The sequence below is a fragment of the Melanerpes formicivorus genome, unplaced genomic scaffold, assembly GCF_026170545.1.
Source record: "Melanerpes formicivorus ecotype bairdi unplaced genomic scaffold, bMelFor1.0.p_v2 SCAF_212, whole genome shotgun sequence".
In the NCBI taxonomy this organism is placed as follows: Eukaryota; Metazoa; Chordata; class Aves; order Piciformes; family Picidae; genus Melanerpes; species Melanerpes formicivorus.
In genome coordinates, this window is record NW_027142564.1 from 323,561 (window position 1) to 349,289 (window position 25,729).

The window sequence follows — 25,729 nt, forward strand, 5'->3', positions numbered from 1 at the left end:
CCTGAGACCAAACCAATCTGAGTGCAACCCGAGAGAGGCTGCTGCGAGGGCTGGAGGCAGCCCCAAGATGTTCCGTAGCAGGCAGTGAGAACCTGGGGACTCAAAGACGAAGGAAGGAAAACCTCAAGGCTGAGCTCCGCACGCCCCGCGCAGCGCCGGGGCCCAGCAGCTCAACGCTCCCCGGCTCTCAGCATGCCCCGGGGCCCGCCCAGAGCCTTCCCCGCTGCGCTGCCGCCGCCCTCAGCGCTCCCCGGCCCCCTCAGCCCCTCCCGCCCCGCCGCAGCTCACCAGCCGGCAGCTGCCGCTCGCCCGCCAGCACCTCCGGCACTTCTCCCGCGCTCCGGCCCCGCTGCCGCTCCCCACGGGGCAGCAACAATGGCGGCCGCGGCCGGCAGGGGCAGCTCCTGGCTGGGCCTCGGCAGCGCCCAGGGGGAGGAGCTGCCGCGCTCCCGCCGCCTCTCATTGGCTGCGGCTGCCCGGCCGTGGGCGGGGCTTCTGTTCCGGACTCCTCCCTGCTTCCGCTCCCCGTCCCACGTGGCCGCAGCAGCCGGAGGGGCCGGGCCGGGGTCTCCCTCGCAGCGCTCTCTGCTCGCCAGCAGCCTGCCGGGGCCGGCGGCTCCCTGTGCGCTGAGCTCTTCCTCCTTCTCCTTCTGCTGCTCTGCTTCGCTCTTGTCCCGGTGTCCAGGTGGGGTTAGAGAGACTCTGGGGCTGAGTTGGAGGTCATGGGATGGCGATCAGGGAATGCTCTCTGTGGGGCTGCGAGGGGTCGGGAGGGTCGCTTGGGTTATGGAAGGGTTTGTGGGGTAGGGGTTGGTGGGACTGGGGCGGGGGGGAGCCTCTGCGGGGATCTAGGGGAAATCGGTGGGGTTTGGTTGGGGGCTTCTGGGGATATGTGATTGGGGTCCGTGGGATCCGGGGGAGATCGGTGGGGTACGGGGTGGGGGTGGGTCTGTGAGTTCCGGGGGAGCTCTGCAAGCTTGGCGCTTGGGGCCTGTGAGGTTTGGGGGGCGGCTCACTGTGATTGTGGGTACCTCTGTGCGGCTGTGGGTGTCTGCGGTGTCAGGGGTAGTCATGGGGGGGCTGTGGGGTAGGGCAGAGGTGTGCAGGGTCGGTGAGCGTCGTCTGTGCTGTTCTGGGAGGGCTCTGTGCGGTTGCGGGGCCGCGGGTGGGGTTGGGGTGGGGGCTCGGTGGGGTTCCTTGTGCTGCTGAATCCCCCTGCTAGGAGGTGGTTTTTTTTCCAAGGATTCTCTGAATCCTTGAATTTGAGCTTGGGATCTGCTCTTGACCTTAGCTGCTGGTTCTTGAGCTTGGGGACTGGATCTGAGCTTGCAGCTGGTTCTTGGGCTTGGGAGCTGGCTCTGAGCTTAGGAGCTGGGTCTGCACTTGTGATCTTGGTTTTGGATCTTAGGGGCAGGCTGTGGGCTCAAGAGGTGGTCCTTGAGCTTGGGAGGTGATTCTGACCTTCGTTGCTGGTTTTTGATCTTGGGGGCTGGCTCAGCTTGGCTGAGTGTGAGCTTGGGAGCTGGGTCTCACTTTTGATCTCGTTCTTGAGCTTGGGGGCTGGCTGTGAGCTCGGGAAGCTGTTCTGAGCATGGGAGCAGGTGGTGAGCATAGGAGCTGAGTGTGAGCTTCTCACCTGCCTTGAATTTAAAATGTGAGAGGTTGGGTTCTGGGTCTGGATTTTGATCTGGGTCTGAGCCTGAGGGCTGGGTCTGCACTTTTGAACTGCTGCTTGCGCTTGGGAGCTGCCTCTGAGCTTTGGAGCTGGTTCTGCACTTCTGATATGGGTTCTTGAGCTTGGGGACTGGTTCTAAACTTGGGAAGTGCTTCTCACCTGAGTTTCTGTCTCTGAGCTTGGGGGCTGGGCCTGAGCTTCAGATGTTGTTCTCACCTTAGTTGCCGTCTCTGAGCGTGGGAAGCTGCTCTGAGCATAGGAGCTGGATGTAAGCTACTGAACTGGATGTGAGCCTGGCCCCTGCCTTGAATTTAAAATGAGAGAGTTCAGGCAGTTGGAAGTTGAAGCTGAGCTGCTTTGCACTGCAGTGCTTCAGAGTTTGTGGTGCTCCAAAGGCAGATCTCAAAGAGCTGCTGCAAGAGTTGAGCTGAAGTGGCACAGTGCCCTGCAGAGGCAAAAGCTTTTCCCTGCCAGTCAGCCATTGGAATCCTCTCCCCAGGGCAGTGGTGGATTGCCCTGCAGGGCAGAGTTGGAAGGCTCAGCTTGGCAGGGGGCTGGGCCAGCTCCTTTCCAGTCCAGTGTCAGCTGGCAAGGTTGGAGCAGCTGAGCCTTGGGGTCCCTTGCAGCCTGGCATTGTGTGGCAGCAGAGCTGTGCTGCTGGTTTTGAGGGCACTTGGAAAGCTTCTGGAGCATTTGTGCAGAGTGTGCAAGACATCCCTGAGCCTAGCAACTCCCTCAGCTCTCTTCAGAATGAACTCTGCAGAGCTGGAAGAGCTTTCCAGGAATTTGGCCCTGTGGAGGAGTTAGGAAGAGATTTTGGTTCTCCTCCTCCTTGTCCTCTTCCTTGTCCTCCTCTGCCTCATCTTTTTCCTCCTCTCCTGGAGGCTGCCCTTAGCCTCCTAGAATGCTAGAGTGGTTTGGGTTGGCAGGGAGCTGCAAAAGTGATGCAGTCCAAGCCCCTCTGCAGTCAGCAGGGACATCCTGCACTAGCTCAGGTTGCCCAGAGCCCTGTCCAGCCTGACCATGAACCTCTCCAGGGCTGGGCCCTCAAGCCCCTCCTGGGCAACCTGTTGCAGTGTTCCAGCAGCCTCCTGGTGCAGAACTTGTTCCTCACATCCAATCTCTATCTGCTCTGCTCTGGTTTGCGAAGCCTGCAGGGACAGGACCAGAGGCAATGGCTTCAAAGAGTCCCTCTGCAGCCTTCTTGTAGTCCCCTTCAGGTACCAGAAGGTCACTCTTAGGTCTCCACAGAGTCTTCTCCTCTCCAGGCTGATCACCCCCAGCTCCCTCAGCCTGTCCTGGTAGCAGAGCTGCTCCAAGCCCCTGATCATTTTTGTGTCCCTCCTCTGAACCCTCTCCATCAGGTCCATGTCCTTCCTGTGTTGAGGGCTCCAGAGCTGGCTGCAGTGCTGCAGGTGAAGTCTCAGCAGAGCAGAGCCAAGTGCCAGGATGGCCTCTGTCCATCTCTGGCCCTGCTGCTTTTGGTGCAGCCCAGGCTGCCCTTGGCCTTGTGGGCTGCAGGCTCCCCCTGTCTGTTCCTGTCCAGCTTCTTGTCCAGCAGCACCCCCCAGTCCTATTCTGCAGGGCTGCTTCCTATCCCCTCCTCCCCCAGCCTGTCCTGATTGTGAGGATTGTGCCAGGCCAGGGGCAGGACCCTGCCCTTGCTCTTGTTGAAGCTCAGGAGGTTGCCCTGGGCCCCCTCTGCAGCTTGTCCCCTTGAGCTCCCCCAACTTGTTCTGCAGGGTATTGCCTTAGGTTTCAGGAGGCAAAGAGGCTCTCTTTGAGCCTTGTGAAAGGAGTTGATGCCAAGCTGTGGCCAGAGGGTTGGATAGAATTGGGCAGTTTCCATGGCTGTGCTGTTCAGAGCACAGGCCCCAAATGCCTTCCCCCTCCCCCATGCCTCTCTGCCCCTCCTCCCCCATACCCAAGAGCTGCAGTTACAGATTCTGGTAGGCAGCTCCCAGGTGAGCCAGGCTGCTGCAGGCTGCAGTTGGCAGCACTGCCAAGGCCTGAAAGCTCCTCTGCAGAGAGAGATCCCAGAAGCTGTTCCTGGGAGCAGAGAGGAAGGGAAAAGGAGGTTGGAGATCCTGTGCTGTTCCTTTGTAGAGAGTGAGTGCAGGCCTTGTGGGAATGAACTAAGCTAGATGACACTTTGTGGTGTCCCTCTGGACTCTGCTGTCCCTGCTGGAGGTCTCTACTCTCTGGTGTAAGACATCCCAGTGCCTTCCACCCACCACAGGGATTCTCCTCCATGCTCTCATCCAGGGGCTTCTGTAGGGCCCTGAAGGATGTGTAGATCAGCCCTGGAGACTTGGTGGGTCCCTGGGGACTCTGAGAGGGCAGCAAGTGAGTGGAGATGGAGCACTGGATGGAGAGATGGAGGGTGAAGGCTGCAGGGGGTGGGAGGGCTTAGTTCAGCAGCTGTGTGGCTCTGCCTGGCTCCTACCTCCAATGGTGCTGGCAGCAGCTGACCCCAGAAGCTCAAAGCCCCAAACCCTGCCTGGCTCAGGACAGTGCCCTGACCCCTCCTGACATCCAGCACAGCCCAAGCAGGCACTCAGGGCTCCTGCCCACACAGGCCTGCCATCCCCCATGGCAGGAGTCACCTGAGGTCTCACTCCCTCTCTGTCCCCCTTGCTCTCATCAGTTGCTGCCTGAGGTGTCTGCAGGGTCCCTTCCCAGCCCTCATCTGTAACCCCCCCCTTGGCTTGGTGCTGTTCTTTCAGCCCTCCAGCTGATCCCAGCCTTTAGTCTCAGGCCCCTTCCATTCTTGTGCTGCTGCTTCCAGCCCAGTTCCTTAGATGCTTCCTCAGCCACAGCATTTCCCACTCCACCCTTCCAGCGGCAGTGGCAGTGGAGGTGGGGGACACAGGGCCATGGGACAGCCAAGGCAGCAGGGCCATGGATGTTTTGGGAATGAGGGAAGGGCCTGGGAGTGGCCAGGCAGGAATTAGGCCTTGTCCCCCCCAAAAAGAGGCGAGGATCCAGGTCCCATGTGGCAAATGTGTGTGCAGGGAATGGCAGAATCTGGCAGTATTTGAGGAGCTGAAAGGAGTGAATTGTGCTGCAGCTCTGCCTGTGTCAGCTGGGAGATGAACAGCAGCCCATGGGCACTGTGCCCTCCCATCCAACCTCAGTTTTCTCTTGGGGATGTGGAGTGGCAGCTCCAGGGAACTGCAAAGAGCAAGCTGAGAGAAATGGTCAGGGAGAGAAGGAAGCCAAACCCTTTCCAGTGAGTCTCTTTGGGCTGCAGGTGTGTGAAGGGTGCTGGAGGTGTGAGGTTTGGGCAGGAGCCAGAGACTCCTCCAGCATCCCAGTGAGGGCTGAAGAGGTTTAGCAAGAAGCTGCCCAAGTCCCTTCCCCCTTTGCTGCATCTGCAGAGATCATGAAGCTCCCTTTGTGTGTGTCCTGAGGGCTGCTGTTATCTTCTCTTGGACAGTGGGCAGCAGAGAGGTGTGTGCAGGGCAGAGCTGAGCACAGAGTGGGTGTGGTGGGGGAAGGGCCAGGGAGGAGAGCTGGGTCCAGAGCAAGCAGCTGCAGCCAGCAGTGCAATGCAGCTGCAGCCAGCAGAGGCCTGGGCAGGCAGTGGGAGGAAGCTTTAGGCAAGGCCTGGGTGAGGCTGTGTGGAGGCAGCTGTGTTGTGGTGCTGGCCTGAAGCTGTGTGCTGGGGGCTGTGTGCTGGGCAAGGAGCTGAGTCTGTACTTGCTGAGTCCTCCCATCTTGAGCAGCCCTGGCTGTGTGCTGTGGCTGTGCTGCTGGGCTTGGGAGCTGCCCCCAGCAAGGCTGAGCTGTGCTGCCTGGTCCTGGGCAGTGCTGAACCATCCCTTGCAGGTCTGTGCTCTCCTTTGAGCCCTTTGCTTCTCTGTGGCAGGAGTTGTGTCCCTTTCTCTCCATCATCCCTGCCCCTGTGTGCTGTGGAAGAGCAGAGTTTGCAGATCTGTCCCTTGGAGCAGCTCAACAGGTAAGAAACCCAGAGTGGGTTAATAGCAGGATCCTAGGCCCCCAGGGCAGCTCTTAGCCTCCTCCATCCCCTCCTGTGCAGCATATTTCATCTCTCCAGGAGCTCTGAGGCCCATCAGGTGTTGTGGGAGTTGAGGAATGCTCCAGGCTGCTGGGGTGAGTTGTGAGCAGGGGATGATGTTTGTGGGTTGGGATCTGGAGGGTGGTGGGAGAAGGTTGGAGGTGGTTTGGTGTTCCTTGTTCAGTGCTGCTGCCTCCATTGTCTGAGCCAAGGGAGATCAAAGGACAAGGCTGGGCCAAGAACCACCCTGCCAATGCCACCAGGCTTGAGGAGAGTAGGACAGGACCACTTGTATGTCCCAGGGTGCCTCAGGGCACTGATCACAGGAACCTGGGGTCTCAGCACAGGTGTTAGAGGTCTGAGCCTACACTGTGGCAGAAACTGAAGGTTTGAGGTCCCCTCTGTACTCTCTCCCCCAGCTGGGTGTTGGGAGTCAGGGACTGTCATGACCCAGGCAGGATCTGAGGGTTTGAGATCCTGGGCTCAGGTGCTTCCATCTTCCCTATTGCACAGCTGTGACCCCTCCTTCCCACAGTATGGCCTCACAGAAGGACTCAGACAAGAGTTGGGAGGAGAAGCAGCACCCAGAGATCAAGTTGGAGAAGCCAATATGCAGTCCCAAAGTAGAGGAGGATGGGGAGGAAAAGGAGGAGAAGATGGAGGATGATGCTGAGAATGACAATTATGAAGAGGAGGATAATGATGATGATGAAGGCGACCAGGATGAGGGGGAGGAATGTATGGAGGAGGATGAAGCCAGAGCAGGTCCCTCAGTGTCACCCAAAGAGCTGAATCAGTGCCCTGAGTGTGGGCAGAGCTTCCCAGGTAGCTCAGAGGTAGTGAAGCACCACTGCCCGCCGACTGGCTCCCAGCCCTTAGTTTGTGGTGACTGTGGCAAGAGGTTCCGCTGGAACTCTGATCTCCTCCAGCACCGCCGCACCCACACTGGAGAGAAACCTTTCACCTGTGCTGACTGCGGAGCGAGCTTTACCCAGCGAGGCTATCTCACCCAGCATTGCCTCACCCACACTGGAGAGCGGCCGTTCACCGGTGCTGACTGCGGCCAGAGCTTCACCCGGCGCTACCATCTCACCCAGCACTGCCTCACCCATACTGGAGAGAGGCCCTTCTCCTGTGACAGCTGTGGCAAGTGCTTCAGGCAGATCTCTCATCTTAGGCAACACCACCTCACCCATAACAGGGAGAAGGCCTTCATCTGCAGGGACTGCGGCAAGAGCTTCAAACACAGCTACACTCTCACCATCCATCGCCGCATCCACACTGGAGAGCATCTGTTCCCTTGTGCTGAGTGCGGGAAGAACTTCACCACGAGTACTCAATACATCCAGCACCAACTCATCCATAATGGTGAGAAGCCCTACAGCTGTACTGACTGCGGCAAGAGCTTCACCAGGAAGCGCGATCTCACAGAGCACCGTGGTGTGCACACTGGCGAGAAGTCGTTCAGATGTGCTGCGTGCGGTCAGGCCTTCAGCCGTAGGGACAATCTCATTCGCCACCACCGTACCCACAGTGGTGAGAAGACGTTCACTTGTGTGGATTGCGGTAAGAGCTCCACCCAGAAGGGGCACCTCAACAAGCACTGCTGCATCCACACCAGAGAGCAGCCTGCACTGGAGGGGAGGCATAAATCCACCTAGAATCTGTGGGGTAATCATGACCCTTCTGAGGGGGCCTGTCCAGCACCAAAATCATGCCTTTTACCTCTGCACTTCTCAGGGACTGGGGACATCAGCAGCAACAAACACCTCCTGCCCTTCTGAACACCAATTATTGCTGATGAGAACAATTACAGTGCTGAGTCTGCACAGCTGGAGCTCCCAGTGGAGATGGGCAGGGCTTTGCCAGGGTCTGTCTGGTTCTTCCCCAATGCTTTTTGTCTCCCTGGGGTAAGAAATCCTCTGTCCATTGACCAATTGTCTCAATAAAAGCCAAAAGTTACCCAAATCCTGTCTGTTTGCTTTTATTTCAGATATCCCTGCCTCAATGCCTGAATTTTGGGGGCATTTGCTCCCAAGGGATGGGGTGGAGCTGTGTTCTCCATCGAGGGAAGGCAAAATGAGGTTCTCAGAGGAGTCTTGATGGGCATCTCAGAGGCATTCTTCAGGGGCTTTCAGGTGATCTTAGGTGTTTGGGATTTGGATGGTCCTGGGACTGACTTTTGGGATCTTTGGAGGGTGTAGGGGGAAGGTCATGGAGATCTTTGGAAGAACTCAGAAAGCTTCTGTTGGCTTTCCACTCTGGGGCTGGAACAGGTTGAAGAGCTCAGAAGAGGTTAAGCTGTCTGTTCCCTCCCAAAACAGAAGTGAGGGAAAAATACACACATGAATCAAAAAACCCTCTGGTCTGGGATAAGGACTTGTGATAAGCTCAAAAGAGTTGAATCCAAATGAGATCCCATAATGCACACTGACCTGAGGCTGTTTGCAGAAAGAAGCACAGCAGTCAGCAGCAGCAGCCAGGAGTTAAACCCCTGCAGCCGTCCCCCTCAGCAAAGAGCCAGCACCTGAGAGCCAGAACCCAACAGCAGCAACCAGAACAGGAAGCCTCTCATGTTGCCATCTGAACTTCAAGCCCTGTAGTAATTTGCTCCAGCCAGCACTGTCCCTGTGAAGGTGACATGAGGCAGGATGGTGTGGAGTAATGGCAGCAAATTTCCAGCTTAATCTTTGATATTCCTAAGCCCTCATTCTGTGCCACCTGCACCATGCCCAGCAGCAATCAGCAGCACACCTCAGGCACTGTCCATTCTCACTCCACAGGAGGTCGCTTTGCAGTACACAGAGGGCTGCTCACTGCAGGTGCTCTGCAGCTCCACTCTGTTCCAGCACAGTCTGGATCAGTCCATGTCCAGTCCAAATGCTGCAGATGCTGGGGCTGTGTTTCCACCTCTGGGGCAATCGAGTCCAGTGACTCCTTCCATGCCTCCAAGTGAAAGCAAACTGTGGCTTGCATCCCAGTACTCAGCTTCCAACACATCCAGGTGTGGGGATCCTCCTGTCACACCAGAAACACAGATGGGTTCCACCCCTCATGGTTTGATGGTGTCAGAGCACTCTGGGCACCTGTATCTACTAAAGCTTTATCCTCTCATGGCTTCAACTTGCCAGGCCATTGGTTCTGTACAGTCCAACAAACCAATTTGTCTCTCCCTTCCATCTGGTTGGAGGCAGAGCCCCTCTAATTCTGCCTTGGGTCCCTTGCATCTCGTGAAGATGCTTTGGGAGTCCCTTCAGGAGGACCAGAAGTAGTTTTCGCTTCCCTGCTCTTCTTAGGCCATTTCCCACTGGGAACTGAGGCAGCATCTCTGGGGGAACAATTCCCTTGTAAGTCACAGACTCCTGCAGCCAGGACTGGATTGGATTTTCCTTTCCATTTCCTCATGTCCTCCCCATGGTCACACAAGTAAAGCAGAGGGTGTGCTGTGCTGTGTGCCTCCCTAATTCTCTCCCTTGGACAGGGGAGCAGCTGCTTCTCATGGCTGAAACACAGGACTGTACAGGTGGGGAATAAAAGCTTTTTCTGGAGCTGATGGAACTCCTGGGACAGTTCCTTCACAGCTGAAACACAGCCCTGGACAGAGGAGAAGAGATCAAATGCCTTCTCAGACTTCTCCTCTCCAGATTAAACAGCCCCAGGCCTCTCAGCCTCTCCTCATCAGGCAGTGCTTCAGTCCCTTCAGCATCCTCACAGCCTCTGCAGCAGATCCCTGTCCCTCTTGAACTGGGGAGCCCAGAACTGGATGCAATATTCTAGGTGGGGCCTCCCCAGGGCAGAGTAGAGGGGGAGGAGAATCTCCCTGGATGTGCTGGCCACACTCTTCCAAATACACCCCAGCATCCCATTGGCCTTCCTGGCCACCAGGGCACATTGCTGTCCCATGCAGAACTTGCTGTCCACCAGAACTCCCAGGTCCTCCATGGGGCTGCTCTCTAACCATTTGTTCCCTTGAGTGCTGTAGGGTTCACATTGCTCTGGACATTGCATGGTGCAGATCACCTCCAGTGAATCTGAGGCTTCCCAGAAATTGCCAGTGGGTTCCTCTTAATCACATGGATCCTGTCCCAGCAGGCACTAGTGCAGGAGAAGGAACAGCAGACTGAAGAGAAGGAGAAAGGGAACTGAAAATCTCATCACCTGAATCTAGAAAGAAAGCCCTTGGTAGCAAATGTCCATTCTGGATGGACACAGAACACAACACAGAGAGCTGATGAGAGCAACTGCTGGGGGTGCAGCAACTGCCCTGAGAACCCTAAGGAAGGGCTGGAGGGGGGAGGGCATTCATTGGAATTCCATTACCTGTTAATACCTCTTGGACATACTGAGAATCACAGAATTGTCAGGGTTGGAAGGGACCTCAAGGATCATCCAGCTCCAAGTCCCCTGCCATGGCCAGGGACACCTCACACCAGAGCAGGTTGCTCAGAGTCACATCCAGCTTGGCCTTAAAATCCTGCAGGGATGAGACTTCCACCACCTCCCTGCATAACCTGTGCCAGTGTCTCTCCACCCTCATGGGGAAGAACTTCTTCCTAACATCCAATCTGAATCTCTCCACATCAAGTTTTGCTCCAATCCCCCAGACCTTTCCCTACCCAACACCCTAAGAAGTCCCTCCCCAGCTTTCTTGTAACCTCCTTCAGATATTGCAAGGCCACAAGAAGGACTCCTTGGAGCCTTCTCTTCTCCAGGCTGAAGAGCCCCAATTCTCTCAGTCTATCCTCATAGCAGAGCAGCTCCAGACCTCTGCTTATCCTCATGGCCCTTCTCTGGACACCTTCCAGCCCCTACAGATCCTTCTTGTAACAGATGCTCCAGAACTGGACACAATGCTCTAGGTGTGGTCTCATCAGGGTGGAGGAGAGTGGGAGAATCAGCTCCCTGGCCCTGCTGGCCACCTTTCTCTTGCTGCAGCCCAGGATACAATTGGCTCTCTGGGCTGCAAGTGCACATTGGTGGCTCCTGTTGAGTTTGTGGATCAACACTTCCCTTAAGGATAATCCAGAATTAGAAGCACAGGATGGGGATGGAAGAGGCTCCTGATCCAAAGAAGAGACATTCCAAATGTGTCCAGAGATGCAACCTAACTGATTAGCAAACATTGACTGCCTGAAGTCAAGGCACCTCTGTGGGAAAAACACTCAGGGTGTGCATCCATCCAGGCTGTCACCATCCCATAATAAGGAACAAACACACAGGGTGGGCAGCACCAGGGGGAAAGGGAAAGTCTTGGAGATGTGGCAGTAAAGGCAGGAAAAGATTACCCCTCAGCTGGTCAGGAATGTGTGCCCCTGGGGCAGTGTTCCCAAATACAACTGGCTGATCTGTGAGAGACTCCAAGTTGGGTCCAAGGAGATGTGAAATGGCACAAATGAAACAATGCTGCAAAGGAAAGGGCCTCTGGTTGGCACAGCTTGGCCTGATGGTTTCTGCCTGATGGTTTCTGAAGCAGAAAAGGCCATGGTGAAGATCTCTGCTCTTCCAGTCCTCTGGAATAGGGCTGCAGGTGCAGGATCAGCTTCCCAGGAGGAGTGAAACAGGTTGCAGAAATAGCTGCTCAGGAGGGAATGGCTCCAGGCATGGTCTTTGCCTCAGAAGGAGGAGTGGGCACAGCACTGAACACAAGCTGTTGTGTTTCCATGGATCAGAGAGGAAAGACATCCATAGACATGGGTGAGAGATGGGAACAAAGCAGGATTGTGCAGGAAGGAGGAGCCAGCACAAGTTCTGCACCATGAGGGTAGTGGAATACTGGAACAAGTTGCCCAGGGAGGGGGTTGGGGTCCCATCCCTGGATATATTCCAGGGGAGGCTTGACAGGCCTCTGGGCAACCTGATCTAGTTGAGGCTGTCCCTGGGAAGGTTGGCCAAGATAACCTTTGGAGGTCCCTCCCAGCCCAGCCCATTCTGTGATCAGTGAGATATGGGAATCAAGCAGATGCTGCATGAAGTGCAAAAGGAAGACACCACCTGGGGCTTCTCAGAGCTCTGGGCCTGGCTATGGTTGTGGATTCCTGCCTTGGACTTCAGTCTCAAGCAGTTGGTTGGAGCAATAACCCTGATCTTGTTCCCCTTTGTTTGCATGGCTGTTAGAGTGCAGGGCATGTGTGAGTGCTGGTCTGCTTGAGGGAGCAGAAGAGGGGACAGCAAGGACCTCTCTGGGAAGAGCTGGGGCAAAGGTCACCTTCAAGAGCAGGCCCTAAGCCTCTGTCTTCTCCTAAGCTCCCATTTCAAGGATCAGGCCTAAGGCCTGTCTGCATTTCATAGAGCAATACTGAGCAAGACTTTCCTGAGGTTCTTTTCCCTTCTTTCTGTTGCTTTTGGGAGACTCTTGAGTTTCTCATTCCATCAGCTGGGCAGGAGATGTTCTCCTCACCTTACACTACATGTTTTGGAATCTCTTGGGTTTGTCACCAGACATTGGTTTGGTCACCAGCTGTGTTCAGACTTTTCCTTTCACCTTCTAATCACAGAAATAGAGAATCACCCAGGTTGGAGAAGACCTGAGAGATCATCAAGTCCAACCTACCACCCAACACCCCATGACACCTAATCCATGGCTCCAAGTGTCACATCCAATCTTGTTTTGAACACCTCTAGGGACAGTGACTCCACCCTCCCTGGGCAGCACATTCCAGTGGCCAATTCCTCTTTCTGGCAAGAACTTTCACTCACCTCCAGCCAAAACTTCCCCTGGTGCAGCCAACTATAAAACTGTAACAGGACTCTTTCCCAGTACAGATTGTGCCCACAACCAGGAAAGGCTACACCACCTGAAGCCCTCTAACCACTCCTCTAGGACTCCTCCCAGTACAAACCATATCCCCTTACCCACTCCCTGACAGACTGGGCCCCATCACAGTACAAACTATCTGACTGTTCTTCAGAGATGGAGTTTCTGGTGTGTCCTATCCCCAGTCAGAAAGGCACCACAGCATCTGGGAGGAACCATTCCAAATGCACTGGGATTGAGCAAACCCTGCACCCAAGGAAGAAGGCCAACTGCAGCTGGGCTGTGGCAGGAAGTGTGGCCACACAGACTCAGATGTTGTCCTCCCTCAGACTCAGCACTGCTGTGGCCACATCTGGATGCTTGGTGTCTGGCTTTGGGAATGTCCAGACTGAAGGAATGGAGAGGAACTGCAGAGGCTGCAGAGGAGATCTACTATGATGGGGTTGACATCTCTGTGGAGAGGCTGAGGGACCTGGGCTGCATCAGCCTGCTTAATGGAGGCTCAGGGCACTGCCAGAGCAATGTGCACATGGCTGAAAGGTGAATTCAGAGAGGATGGAGCTCTTCTGGGGAGTGGGAAGAGAACAAAACCTCCACACAGTGCAGCTTGGAAGGTTCAGAGTGGAGAGGAGGCCAAAGAAATGTCCCACCAAGGGCAGAGCTGCTATGCATGAGGCAACCAGAGGTGTCAGGAAATGGCAGGGAGAGCTGAGACAGCTCAGGGAAGAGATGGAAATGGCAGGGGGAGAGCTGGGTGGGGAAGCAAGAGTGGTGTCAGCAGCCTGAAGGGAAAGAGCTGCAGGCATGGGACAGTGTAGGACAGGCCGCAGTAGGGATGGCCAAGGGCTCTGGTAAAGATGAGTTGCCCAACAGGACCAAGGTCTTTGTCCCCTTGGCTCTGGCACTTGCCTCTGCCACCAAGGCCTGCGAGGAGAAACTTTGCTTTGAGGTTCTTCTATTGCAAGAGCAGTGGTCAGGGCTTGGCCTTTCTGCTTCCTAGACCAAAGGCAAGTTTTTCTCCCCTGTACTTTGTCTTTGTCTCCCTGCAATCCTGGCCTCTAACAAGCTGCTCTGACGAGTCCCTGGGGAGCCTTTGTCAGTAACAAGCCTCAGTGAGGCCAATCAGTGCTTCAAGGTACTTTGGAGTTTTCTTCTGCCTTGGACTTCTTGAGAGGCTTCTTGGCAGTACCTTGGCAGAGTCTCCTGGCAGTACCTCAGGATGATGTAATCAGCCCCAAATACTCCATAGGGCTCATTAAATACTGCTGAACCTCTAATTATTGCCAAGACTTCTGCAGCTAATTGGAGAGGTTTTTATTGCACAAAGCATCTGATAAAATTGATTTCACAGGGTGAATCAGAGACCTGAGCCACAGGTGAGGGACAGGATCTGCCTTGCCAGGGGCTGGGGGTCAGGGCTTGGCCCTTTGGATCAATAAATCCCCTCCAGGTTTCCTCAGCAGCAGAGCCACCTTGAGCTGCTTGTCCTGACCTGTCTGCACTGCCTCAGTTCTGTGCTCTCACCACAGCCTGGAGATGCTTCAGTGCCTCCAGTGATGCTTCCCTTGCATCCACTGTCTCCTTCTGCCCTAACCAGACCCTGGGGACACTTTCCCAGTATGCTTCACTGGGACCCATTAAGAGTAGAAGAAACTTCAGAGTTTGAATCTGACTTTGACTTCTGGAGAGGTTTCATCAGCTTCTTCTCAATCCCCAAGGGTTACAGGGCACCAAAAGCCACTCGAAGAGTCATTAAAATACCTTGGGCTGGTCATTTGCTGCCCTATTGGGCTGGACTCCTGGGCTGGAAGGAACTGCTGGCAAGCAGGCAGCACTGCAGGAGACAGCTCTGGCCAGGAGCAGAACAGCACAGCAGGGCTGAGGACACTGCCAGAGGATCTCAGGGAGATGAGGAAGGCAGAGAGAGCTTCAAGGTGTCCAGGACTGGGAGGGTGACTGGGAACTCACTGGAGGAGAAGACACTGCAGTCACAGATACAGTGAGGCTGTGGGTGCAGGACACTGCAGCTGTAGCTCCTGGAGGCATCTCCATCTCAGCAGCTGACGCTCAGCTGAAGGCTCCTGGAGTGTGCACACAGAAGGAGAATGAAAGCCCTTGAGTTCCACCATGTGAGCAGCAGTGGGCAGAGCTGGGTAAGGAGAAGGCTTCACCCCCAGCCCCTCTGCTTTTCTCTCTTCCCTTCACTGTCTCTGCAGCACTGCAGGCCTGGTCCCTGTTTCTCCACCTCTCCATGGGTGTGGTGGTTTTAGGCTATGCCTTTAAAATTTAGTTACAGATTTGAGCAGAAAAGTAGAAACAAAATAAATAGATCACTCTTGGGTGTGAAAAGGAAAAGAAAAGATTATTCTAAACAAATTGATTGGATAAATATCTGGAACCAGAGGAGCTGTACCATAACAATTCTCTCTCTTCTCTTCTGATCTCAGCTGTTCTGCTTCACTCAGGAGAGATCACCTGCTTTGGCTGGCCTTGGCTGACTCTAAACTACTGCTTTTTTTTCTCTCTTCACTCCTCTTTTCTCTCTTGGAACAGGGCACAGGGGTTAGGGGCTTAGGAACAGCTTCCCTGGTCTCTGAGCAGAGGGGTTTTGTGTTGTTTGGTAATTGTAAATTCCTGTCTAATATTGTCACTTCTGTATGTTCTGTACCTGTTCATTGCATTCCATTGTAGAGTGTAGCTCTTGCTTGTCAATACAGCTTCATTTGCCTCTAACTGAGCTGCTCTGGCAAAGATAATGCTGGGTGGAAATTTCAACCCACCACAATGGGACTCTTGCTCCCTGGGACTGCACTGTTGGTCACTTTTTCTTCTGACACCAGAGGAATCTTCATGGCAATTCTGGGTCCCTGATGCATACGAGGCTGTGATGAACTCTGCCATGGGTTGTTAGTGAAGGGACTGAGCTGATCCATTCCTCATGCAGCTCAGGGACAGGGGTTACAATGAGGCTGAGAGAATTGTGCCCTAACTTGTCATTGCCTTTCCTTCCTTGGACAGGTCTCCATGGCCAGAGGCAGCAGATGGCCAACAGCAGCTCCATCACCTACTTCCTCCTCCTGCCATTCCCAGGCACAAGGCAGCTGCAGCTCCTGCACTTCTGCCTCTTCCTGGCCATCTACCTGGCTGCCCTGCTGGGCAATGGCCTCATCATCACCACCATAGCCTGGGACCACCACCTCCACACCCCCATGTACTTCTTCCTCCTCAACCTTGCTGTGCTTGACCTGGGTGCCATCTCCACTACTGTGCCAAAATCCATGGCCAATTCCCTGAGGGACACCAGGGACATCTCCTATGCAGGATGTGTTCTCCAGGTCTTCTTTTTCATATTCCTAATGTCAGCAGAGTTTTATCTCCTCACCACCATGTCCTACGATCGCTACGTTGCCATCTGCAGACCCCTGCACTATGAGACCCTCCTGGGCATCAGAGTTTGTGTCCACATGGCAGCAGCTGTCTGGGCCTGTGGCTTTCTCTATGCTCTGCTGCACACAGCCAATACATTTTCCCTGCCCCTCTGCCAGGGCAATGCTCTGCACCAGTTCTTCTGTGATGTGCCCCACATCCTCAAGCTCTCCTGCTCCACATCCTACCTCAGGGAACTTTGGCTTATTGTAGCCAGTGTCTGCTTAATCTTCGTGTGTTTTGTGTTGATTGTGGTGTCCTATGTGCAGATCTTCAGGGCAGTGCTGAGGATCCCCTCTCAGCAGGGACGTCACAAAGCCTTTGCCACCTGCCTCCCTCACCTGGCTGTGGTATTCCTGTTTCTCAGCACTGCCTTCTTTGCCCATCTGAAGCCCTCCTCCATCTCCTCCCGAACCCTGGACCTGGTGTTGTCAGTTCTGTACTCAGTGGTGCCTCCAGCAGTGAACCCTCTCATCTACAGCCTGAGGAACCAGGAGCTCAAGGATGCCCTGAGCAAACTGGTCACTGGATGCTTTCAGAAGTAATAAACTCTTTGTCTTCTCCTGCAGAGCAGTTCTGATGTCACTCAGTGCAGGCCCAGCCTGGCTGCTGGAGTTCTGGCTGCTGCTGGTGCTGTTCCCCTTGTGAGAATGTTGTTCCCACACAAATGTCTTTCTTCAGACCATTTATGCTTCAGTGTTGTCCTGTCTGCTTTGCCTCAGAAGCTGCAGACATGAGGAGCTGTGCTCCCTGTGTGTTCAACACAAGAAAGGACCCTACAGGCAGTTGTTTCTCTGAATTCCTTCCCCCAAGGCTTCTTTGGTGCCTATGTGCAGAGGTGGAGGGGCAGAGTCCCAGCACAGCAGCAGTGCCAGGGAGCCCCAGAGCTTGGGTTGTCCTCAGCTGCTCTTTCTGTCCTTCCACCCTCTCCTGCTGAGCCTCTGTGCTGAGCCAATGCTTGAGTGCTCTGGCAGCTTGGGCACTGTGCTGCTGTGTGGCAGTGCTGGTACTGTCGGTAGGGAGAAGCCAGGGCTGCTTGTGGGACAGTGCTGTGCTCCAGAGCAGCACTGCCATCAGAGCAGGATGTCTCCTCATGCCTTCATACCCCAACCCCCTCCCACTGCAGACTGCACCTACTCACAGTCTAAACTGGATACCCTGACTCCTCCCAGTACAGATGTAGCCTCATCTCAGCCCAAACTGGATGATACTGTCCTCTAGCACTGCAACCTGGGTCCCAGCCCAGTCCTGAATGTATCCCCTGGCTTCTTTGCCAGTACCATCTGCATCCATCCCAGTACAAATTGCACACCCTCATGCCCTCCCAATACAGTCTGTACCCTATCCCAGTCCAAACAGGATCCCTTTCATCCCTACTGGCACACATTATGCCTTGTGTCAATAAAATTTGGATCACCTAATGCACTCCCAGTACAGCCTGGACCCTGTTCCAGTACAAGCTGCATTCCCTGGCCCCATTCCAGTAAAATCTGGTCCCTGTACATTACAGTTATCTTTTTAGCCCCTCCCAGTACAGACCTGGTCACATCTCAGGACAAACTGCATCTCCTCAACCCCTCCCAGATCAGATGTGGTCTTATCCCAGGACAAACTGCATCCCTTTGCCATCTCCCATACAGTTTCCTGTGCCAGTACAAAGTGCATCCCTTGGACCGCCCCCCCGAGTCCCAGCTGCACCCAGCACAGCACAAAGTGGATATCCTGATCCCAGTGCAGCTGTGGCCTGACCCTGGTACAAATGGGATCCCATTGCCATCTCCCAGCACAGTCTGAGTCTCATCCCAGTACAAAGTGCATCTCCTGAAACCCTGCTTCCATCCCAGCACAGACCAGGACCCATCCCTGTAAACTGGTCCCCTGATGCCATCCCAGTTCAGACTGGGGCCCCCTCCAGCTACAAACTGAACCTCTCTGAGCTCTCCCAGTACAGACTGGGCCTTGGTCCAAAACAAGCTGAATCCCCTGGTCCCCTCCCAGAGCAGACATGGCTTCATCCCAGCACAATCTGGATCATCTTGCTCCATCCCAGTACACTCTGGGTCCCATTCCAGTACAAAGTGAATTCCCTGGTGCCTTCCCAGTACCTACTGCATCCCTCCACATGTTAACTGTGTACTCTGGCTCCAATCCAGTACTGACTGGGCCCACTTCCAGTACTAACAGCAGCCCTTGGTGCCCCCTAGAAAAATCTTTTACACCTCCCAGTAAAAGCTGACCCCATGGCCTCTCCCAGTAACACTGGGCCTTGTCCCAGTCCGCTCTGAAATCCTAATCCTGTCCCAGTACAGACTGGGCCCTTCCTGTACAGACTGCATCCCTGCAGTTTGGGGCTCCCCAGGTCAAGAGAGACAGAGATCTGCTGGAGGGACTCCAACAGAGGCTATGAGGATGATGAAGGGACTTGAACATCTCTGCTGTGAAGAAAGATTGAGAGCCCTGGGGCTGCAGAGGAGAAGCCTGAGAGGGGATCAGATCAATGTCTATCAATATCAGAGGGGGTTGTCAGAGGAAGGGGCCAGACTCTTGGCAGTGTTGCTCAGTGATAGGACAAGGAACAATGGATGCAAGACGGAACACAGCAAGTTCCATCTCAACATGAAAAGACTCTTCTGTGCTGTGAGGGTGCTGAAGCCCTGGAGCAGGCTGCCAGAGAGGTTGTGGAGTCTTCTTCTCTGGACACTTTCAAACCTGCCTGGATGTGTTCCTGTGTGACCTGCTCTGGGTGATCCTGCTCTGGCACTGAGCTTGGACTGGATGATCTCTGGAGGTCCCTTCCAACCCTTCATATTCTGTGATTCTGTGATTTAAGTCCTCCCAGTACAGGCTGGGCCATATCCAACACAAACTGCATCTTCCCATCTCCTACCTGTCGATACTGGACCTTGTCCCTGTACAAATTGCATCCACTGGCTTCCTCCCAGTACAAAATCAGCTCCTTCCCAGTACAAATTGGATTCCTTTAGCCTCCCTCAGTACCTACTGGCCTCATTCCCAGTACAAGCTTGATCCACTGTCTCCTCACAACAAAGAGTGGGTACCCTTACAGTACTAAGCTCCATCCCCTCATCCCCTCCTAATGCAACCTGGACCTCTTACACTCTCTCTAACCTGTCTCCACCAGCCCTACCCCTACCCTCTGCCTCTCCCCTGAACCCAGTCCCCATCTCCATCTCATAAGAGCTCAGGCCACACTTCACCCCTCCAAGCTCAGTCCCTCTCAAACATAGCCCTAACCCTGATTTTGCCATCATTGCTCACCCTGGCCCCAACCTTTACCCTTGGCATCTACTCCTTGCCCTTAACCCCAGCTCTCAGCCCATCCCCACACCAACCGCTGCCCCTCTGAGGTTGTCCTTACCTGAGCATTGCCCAGGACACTCATCAGGACACCAAAGCCCCTCCGAAGCCTTAACCTGAGCCTCAGCCCTCAAAGGCATCTCTGAGGCCTCAGCCCTGCCCTGGACACTTCAGCCCCAAAACTTCTTCCTGTGCTCTGACTTCACTTTTGTATCCCCTTCCATGCTTGAGTGAGTCTGCTTGGCCCCTGGCACAGGGCAGGACCTGGGAGCAAACAGAGCAGCCTCATGGCCATGGAAGAGGAGCAGGAAGTGACCTGTGGCTGAGCAGCTGATGGACATAGGGAGGAGATGGGTGGCAATGCCATGGGCAGCACAGCTGTGCCTCAGGATCTCCTGCACAGCAGCAGGCACAAGGCTGGGCAGGGGCTGGGAGGTCACTGCTGGCTCAGCAGCTGAGAGGGCAGCAGCAGGGAGAGGGCAGGAAAAGGAGAGGGAGGTCACTTCTTGCTGCAGCAGCTGAGAGGGCAGCCCCTGGCTCCTGGCTGGGCTCTGTGCTTTTGGCCTCCCAGCTGCCAGAGTCCACAGCAGGCAGCAGAAAGCATGTGGTGGGCAAGGGACTTGTGTGACTCCCTGTCCCTAAGCACCTGGAAGTCCCTTCAGGAAGAGTCTTGGAGCTGGGTTGTCACCTACCTGCTACCTGAGGGCCTGAGGGGACAGCAGCAGGGACAGGGCTTGGCTGCGGCTGCTGGAGAAGCTGAGAGGCAGCAGCAGGGACCTGCCTTGGAAGGTCCTGCAGAGGTTTCTTGTGGATGCTCAGCTGCCAGGCCACAAGCAGGCTGAGGCCTTGGGCCAGCACTGGGACCTCAGGGATGACTGAGGAGCAACTAGGGCAGGAGGAGGCACATGGCCAGGAGGTGAATGTGAGGTCACTGCAAAATCCAACCCTTGTGTGTCATTGGCCAGCAACAAGCCCAGGGCTGGGCTGGGGACTGTGCCATCCCTTGTGCCTGCCAAGCAGAAAGGCAGCAGCAGGGAGGTGCCTTGGCTGTTGCTTTGCAGCTGGAGGTTCTGCTCTGTGCCCAGGCAGAGAGGACTCTGGCAGGGACCATTTCCAATGGCCAGGGATGGAGCACATCCTGAGGAGAGTGAAGAAGGCCAAGTGCAGCTGCGCTGTGGTAGGAGGAGTGTGGCCCCCCAGACACAGAGGTTGTCCTCCCCTGCACTCAGCACTGCTGTGACCACATCTGCAATATTGGTGTCTGGCTGGGGAGTTCCTTAGTCTGGATGAATAGAGAGGTACTGCAGAAGCTCTATAGGAGGTCTGCCTGGATGGAGTTTGGAGTCTCCATATAGAACCTGAAGCTGCTGAGCTTCTTTAGCCTGGTGAAGTGAAGGCTCAGGGGTGATGCGCACCTGCTTGAAGGGGGGTGTCAGGTGATGGAGCTTTTCTTGGCTGTGGACACAGAAGGAAGCCTTCAGAAAGTGCAACTTAAAGGTTCAGAGTGGAGGCCAGGACAAAAAAATGTCACTCAAAGTGTAGAGCTGTGGTGCAAGTGGTGACCCAGAAGGAGTCTGGAGATCCTTTGTGTGTCAAGGAACAGGCAGCAAGAGTGGAGAGCCCTGAGTGAAGGTGTGGAAATGTCAGGGAGAGAGCTGGCTGGGGAAGCCAGATGGATGTCAACAGCCTGAAGGGAAAAAGCTGCAGGCATGGGACAGTGTAGCACAGCCTGCAGGAGGGATGGCCAAGGGCTCTGGCAGGGCTGAAAGGCTCAACAGGGACAAGGTCTTGATCCTCTTCCTTCTGGCAGCAGCTTCTGCCCCCATGGCTGCTGAGATGAAGTTTTACTTGGAGGCTCTCAGGATCTGCCTTTCCAAGGCCTGAGGCTCAGAGCTTGGCCTTTCTCTTTCCTAAACCAAGGCCAGGGTTTGTTCAGCTGCACTTTGCCTTTGTCTGCCTTCAATCATGACCTCCATTGAGCTTCTCTAACAACCCCTGGGAGGCTTTGTTGCTAATGGCCCTCAGTGAGGCCAATTAATACTTGAAGGAATTTTTGTCATGCTTCTGACTTCTTGAGCAGATTCCTTCAGTCTCCTCTCAGTGTGTGAGGCTCAGGAAATGATCTCCAAGTGTCCTAAGAGCTGTTTGTGTTTGTGTAGTTTTCTTCAGGATTTCAAAGTGCTCCTCACAAAGATTCTGTATTATTTATTTCATATCAATGGTAGAATATTCTGCAAGATAGAAACCTTCACCCTGGTCAGAGCAAAAGTGTCTGTCCTAACACACACAGAGGTGGAGAGGAGGCTGCCTGGAGCTTGGTTTCCTTCTGGTGGAATTCAAAGCAAATTCTCACAAAGCTTTGGCATTCTTAGGGCACAAGAACTGAGCCTGGAGAAGTCTGACTTAGTGCTGGCCCTTGGTGCAGGTTGTGCCTGGGGAATGTGAGTGGTGGAGATGCTGACATAGCTGCTATGATCCAGGAGAACTCCAGGGCTCTGGCTTTAGTGCCTGGACTGCCCCTGTGAATAGTCTCTGGGAGATGGGAGTGTTCCTCCAATGGCCATGGCTACACTCTGTCCTGCTCTCATCTGCTCTGTTTGGCACACTGTGGGTTCAAGGTGCAGTGGTGGTGTTCAGTTGCCCCAAATGAGCTGTCAGCTGCTACTCTCTGTTTGTCTTTATCCCTGGACAGCCAGGGAGAGTGGCTTGGGTTTGGCTGAGCTGGAGTTTATTCTCCTCAGCATCTTTCTAAGGCTGTGTTTTGCAGGGCTGTAGTTGGCTGTTGATAGCACACCAGTGTTTTGGCTGCTGCTCAACCAGCACCCAGGCCTGCATTCTTCTGCAATGGGAATGGAGAAAAAGGCATTAGCAATGTCAGTTGTGGCATACCACTTGATAACCTTCCATTCCAGCTTGTACTGGAGCTCCAGCATGTCCGGCACGGCAGCGCTGATCGGAGGAGTCACTTCATTCAGGCCATGATAGTCCACAGTCAGTCTCCATTCCCCATTTGCCTTCCACACTGCCCGTATCAGGCTGTTGAAGGGGGAGTGAGCCTTGCTGATCACCTTCTGGCTCTCCAGTCATCAAATCAGTTGGTGCATGGGGTGCAGAGAGTTGCTGTTGGTCCTGGATTGCCTGTGATGTACTATGTGAGAGGCAAGAGGGAACTTCAAATCCTGCACCTTATGGCTGCCCACTACGGAGGGATCATCCAACAGCTCAGGCATGGTGGACAGCTGTTCTTTGCCTGCAGTCTCCACAGCTGCTACCCCTAACACACACTTGTGCCCCCTAGGCTCCTTGAAGCATCCCTCCTGCAGCAAGTCAATTTCCAAGAATGCAAGGTGCATCTGGACCAGTCACTAGGTTGTGCTTTCCCCATTCATTCCCAGCCAGGCTTCTCTCAGCCTGCAGTACAGTCAGGTCTTGTGAGCTCCCTGTGACTCCCTGAATGCTTATGGGCTCAGCCGCTTTGAAGCTCGATGGTATCACAGTATCACAGTATCACAGTATCACTTAGGTTGGAAAGGACCTCGAGGATCATCGAGTCCAACCTATCAACACAGACCCCATGACTAGACCATGGCACCAAGTGCCACGTCCAATCTCCCCTTGAACGCCTCCAGGGTCGATGACTCAACCACCTCCCTGGGCAACCCGTTCCAATGACGAATGACTCGCTCGGTGAAGAACTTCCTCCTCACCTCGAGTCTGAACCTCCCCTGGCGCAGCTTGAGACTGTGTCCCCTTGTTCTGGTGCTGGTTGCCTGGGAGAAGAGGCCAACCCCCTCCTGGCTACAACCACCTTTCAGGTAGTTGTAGAGGGCAATGAAGTCACCCCTGAGCCTCCTCTTCTCCAGGCTAAACAATCCCAGCTCCCTCAGCCTCTCCTCATAGGGCTTGTGTTCAAGGCCTCTCACCAGCCTTGTTGCCCTTCTCTGGACACACCTTGGCCCCTGTGTCTACCAGAGCTGGGTACTTCAGGGCTTCTGAAGTGCCAGGCCATTTCCCACAGACATCCCAGGACACTCTGTTGTCCCTGGCCTCCACCTGGCTGGAGGTAGGGCACCTCTAATGCTGGCAGCGATGTCCACATTTGTCACAGGGTCCTGTGTTACTAGGGCAAGGGTCTCTTGAGTGAGAGGGACCCCTCCGGGAAACTGGGGCAGCCCTTCTCCTGGATGAGTTATCCCCATGGTACCCACCTTGCAGGTCCCACACTCTGTTCCAGAGGGCAGAGGTGGGTTGGCCATGCCAGGTGTCCATGTCCTCTCCATGGTCCCAGAGGAATCTCGACAGAGACCCCCTTGACATCCCCTGATTGGCTTGGGGTGATCTCCTAGGGGAAGGTTGCCTGTTCCTGATTGCTGAAACCTGGACCCATTCTGAAGGAGAAGGGGAAAAGGAGGCATCACTCCCCTTTTTCAGTTCAGACATGGAGGTCTTGATCTCTTTGGCAATGTCTTTAGCCATAGTTTCTATGGCTGAGATCAGGGGTTTCTGATTTACACTGTCCTTATATTCCCTCAATTCACTGGCAAATTCACAGACAGTTTTAGGTCTTCCATCCCATCCAGTCAGGACTATCCCTCCTAGTGTGGGACCATATTTCTGAGAGGCACTCTGGGTGAGTTTCTTTATGAAGAGCTGTCTCATGGGCACCTCATCTGGGTCCAAAGGGAGCTGGCCATCCCCATAAATTATTTCCAGCACAGCCATCTGTCTCAGATCCCGAATGCCTTGTTCCATATCTGTCCACCTAACTGGTGCCCAGGGCAGGTCATCTCTTGAGCGGTACCGGCTCTTGATGGCATTGAGGATCTGGGCCCAGAGAGTGTGTGTTCCATCGAGTTTGACTAACTCTTTGTCCAAGCCAGCATCATGAGTCAGGGACCTAAAAGCTTTGCCTCCCTCTTATCCAGGTCCACTGTGTCCACCCCCTTGTCCCAGCATCTCAGGGCAAAACTTAGTATTGGTTCACCTTCTTTCCGTGCATAATCCAGATGAGTTTGTCTTAGTTCCTGTCTGGAGAGACATGTGACAGTTGTTGTTTGCTGTGCTGGGTCATCCTCATACACGACTGGATTCTGCAAGGTGCTAGGCCCTGCTGACATGCCTTCCTCACCATCCCTGCTTGGAGATGACTTTTGCCTCCTTTTCCTGCATGCGGTGACAGGTACCAGGGAAACTGCATGGGCAGGAGCGTTAGGGGTTAAGTGTGGAACTGCTGGTGGTGGGGCAAACCCTTGTGCCTGGGACTCAGGCTGAGATCTGGCACATTCTCTACAATCTGACCCCTCCCTCTTTGTGTTTACACAATGCTTGCAGTGCTCACAGCACAAACCCTCCCAGTAGTTAGAACTTATAAAGGACTGCCTTATCCCTCTGCAAAGAACTCTTAATGGGTTAGCTCTTCCCCCACCCAAAGTGGTCACAGCAAATGCCCCTATAAGGATTATATATAAGCACATAGAGCATATTGCAATGTAAGGCAATTTTCCATCAGAGACATTTTTATCTACACCGTTGGTTTCATAGCTTGATTCAGGAACATTTCCTGTGTTAGAGAAGTTACCACTGCCAGTACAATACAAAGCATTCAGGAGGTCCATGACCAACTGCATTGGTAAACTTTTTATCCAGTTGAGCAGCATCTCTATCATTAACCACACCACATGGTAAGTTATTAAGTTGTAGATATGGGTCCAAAAGCTTCAGCTAAACACTCATGCAAAAGCTTGGAACATCTTATTCTTCAAAACTGCCATCTCTACTTCCAATCCTTTCCTTTCAGACAAAGTATTGCTTTCCAAAGAGAATATTAATTTCCAAGCCCCACATTGCAATGCCAAAAATACTGTGGTGGTTTGAGCCTTAACTGGGATTTAGGAGCTCAGATGGGGGCAAGGCTGCGAACCACTCCCCTACTCCCGCTTCCTCTTTCCCAATCGAGAGAAAAAGGGAAGGGGAAAGAATAGGTACAGATAAGGGAAGGGGAAAAACAAGGAGACAATAAAGAGATTGAGTTTGTACAGGGAGGGCAACCACAGAATCACAGAATGTTAGGGGCTGGAAGGGACCTCCAAAGATCATCCAGTCTAACCCCCCTGCCAGAGCAGGGTCACCTAGAGCAGATCACAGGGGACCACATCCAGGTGGGCCTTGTATATCTCCTGAGAAGGAGACTCCACAGCCACCCTGGGCAGCCTGTTCCAAATGGGGCCCAATCTGCACTAGGATGGAGTCAGGCATGTGATTTGTACTGGGATGGGCCTCAGAATGTACTGGGAGATATTAAAATGATCCTGTTACTGGTGGGACAAGACCACATATCTGCAGGGGTGGGGGCAATTCAGGAGATCCAGTTTGTACTGAGATTGGGCTAGGTCTGTACTGGCAGGGGGTTAAAAGGATCAAGTTTGCCATGGGATAAGGGTCAGACTGTACTGGAATGGAGCCAGGGGATCCCAATTGTACTGGACTGGGGTCTGGTCTGTACATAGAGAGGGAACCAAGGGAGTGAATTTACAAT

General features: G+C 54.2%; 1 protein-coding gene and 1 pseudogene across 1 annotated transcript; one reads left to right on the top strand and one right to left on the bottom strand.

Moving 5' to 3' along the window:
* The window catches only part of LOC137457939 (zinc finger protein 585A-like), a 132,997-nt pseudogene that overhangs the window by 13,791 nt on the left and 93,477 nt on the right, over positions 1 to 25,729 (bottom strand).
* On the top strand, positions 15,492 to 16,400 carry LOC137457942 (olfactory receptor 14J1-like; the record flags this gene model as incomplete). The annotated part of the gene is made up of 1 exon (XM_068169692.1): positions 15,492 to 16,400. A coding segment is annotated over exon 1 (909 nt), but the record flags the coding sequence as incomplete, so codon positions are not given.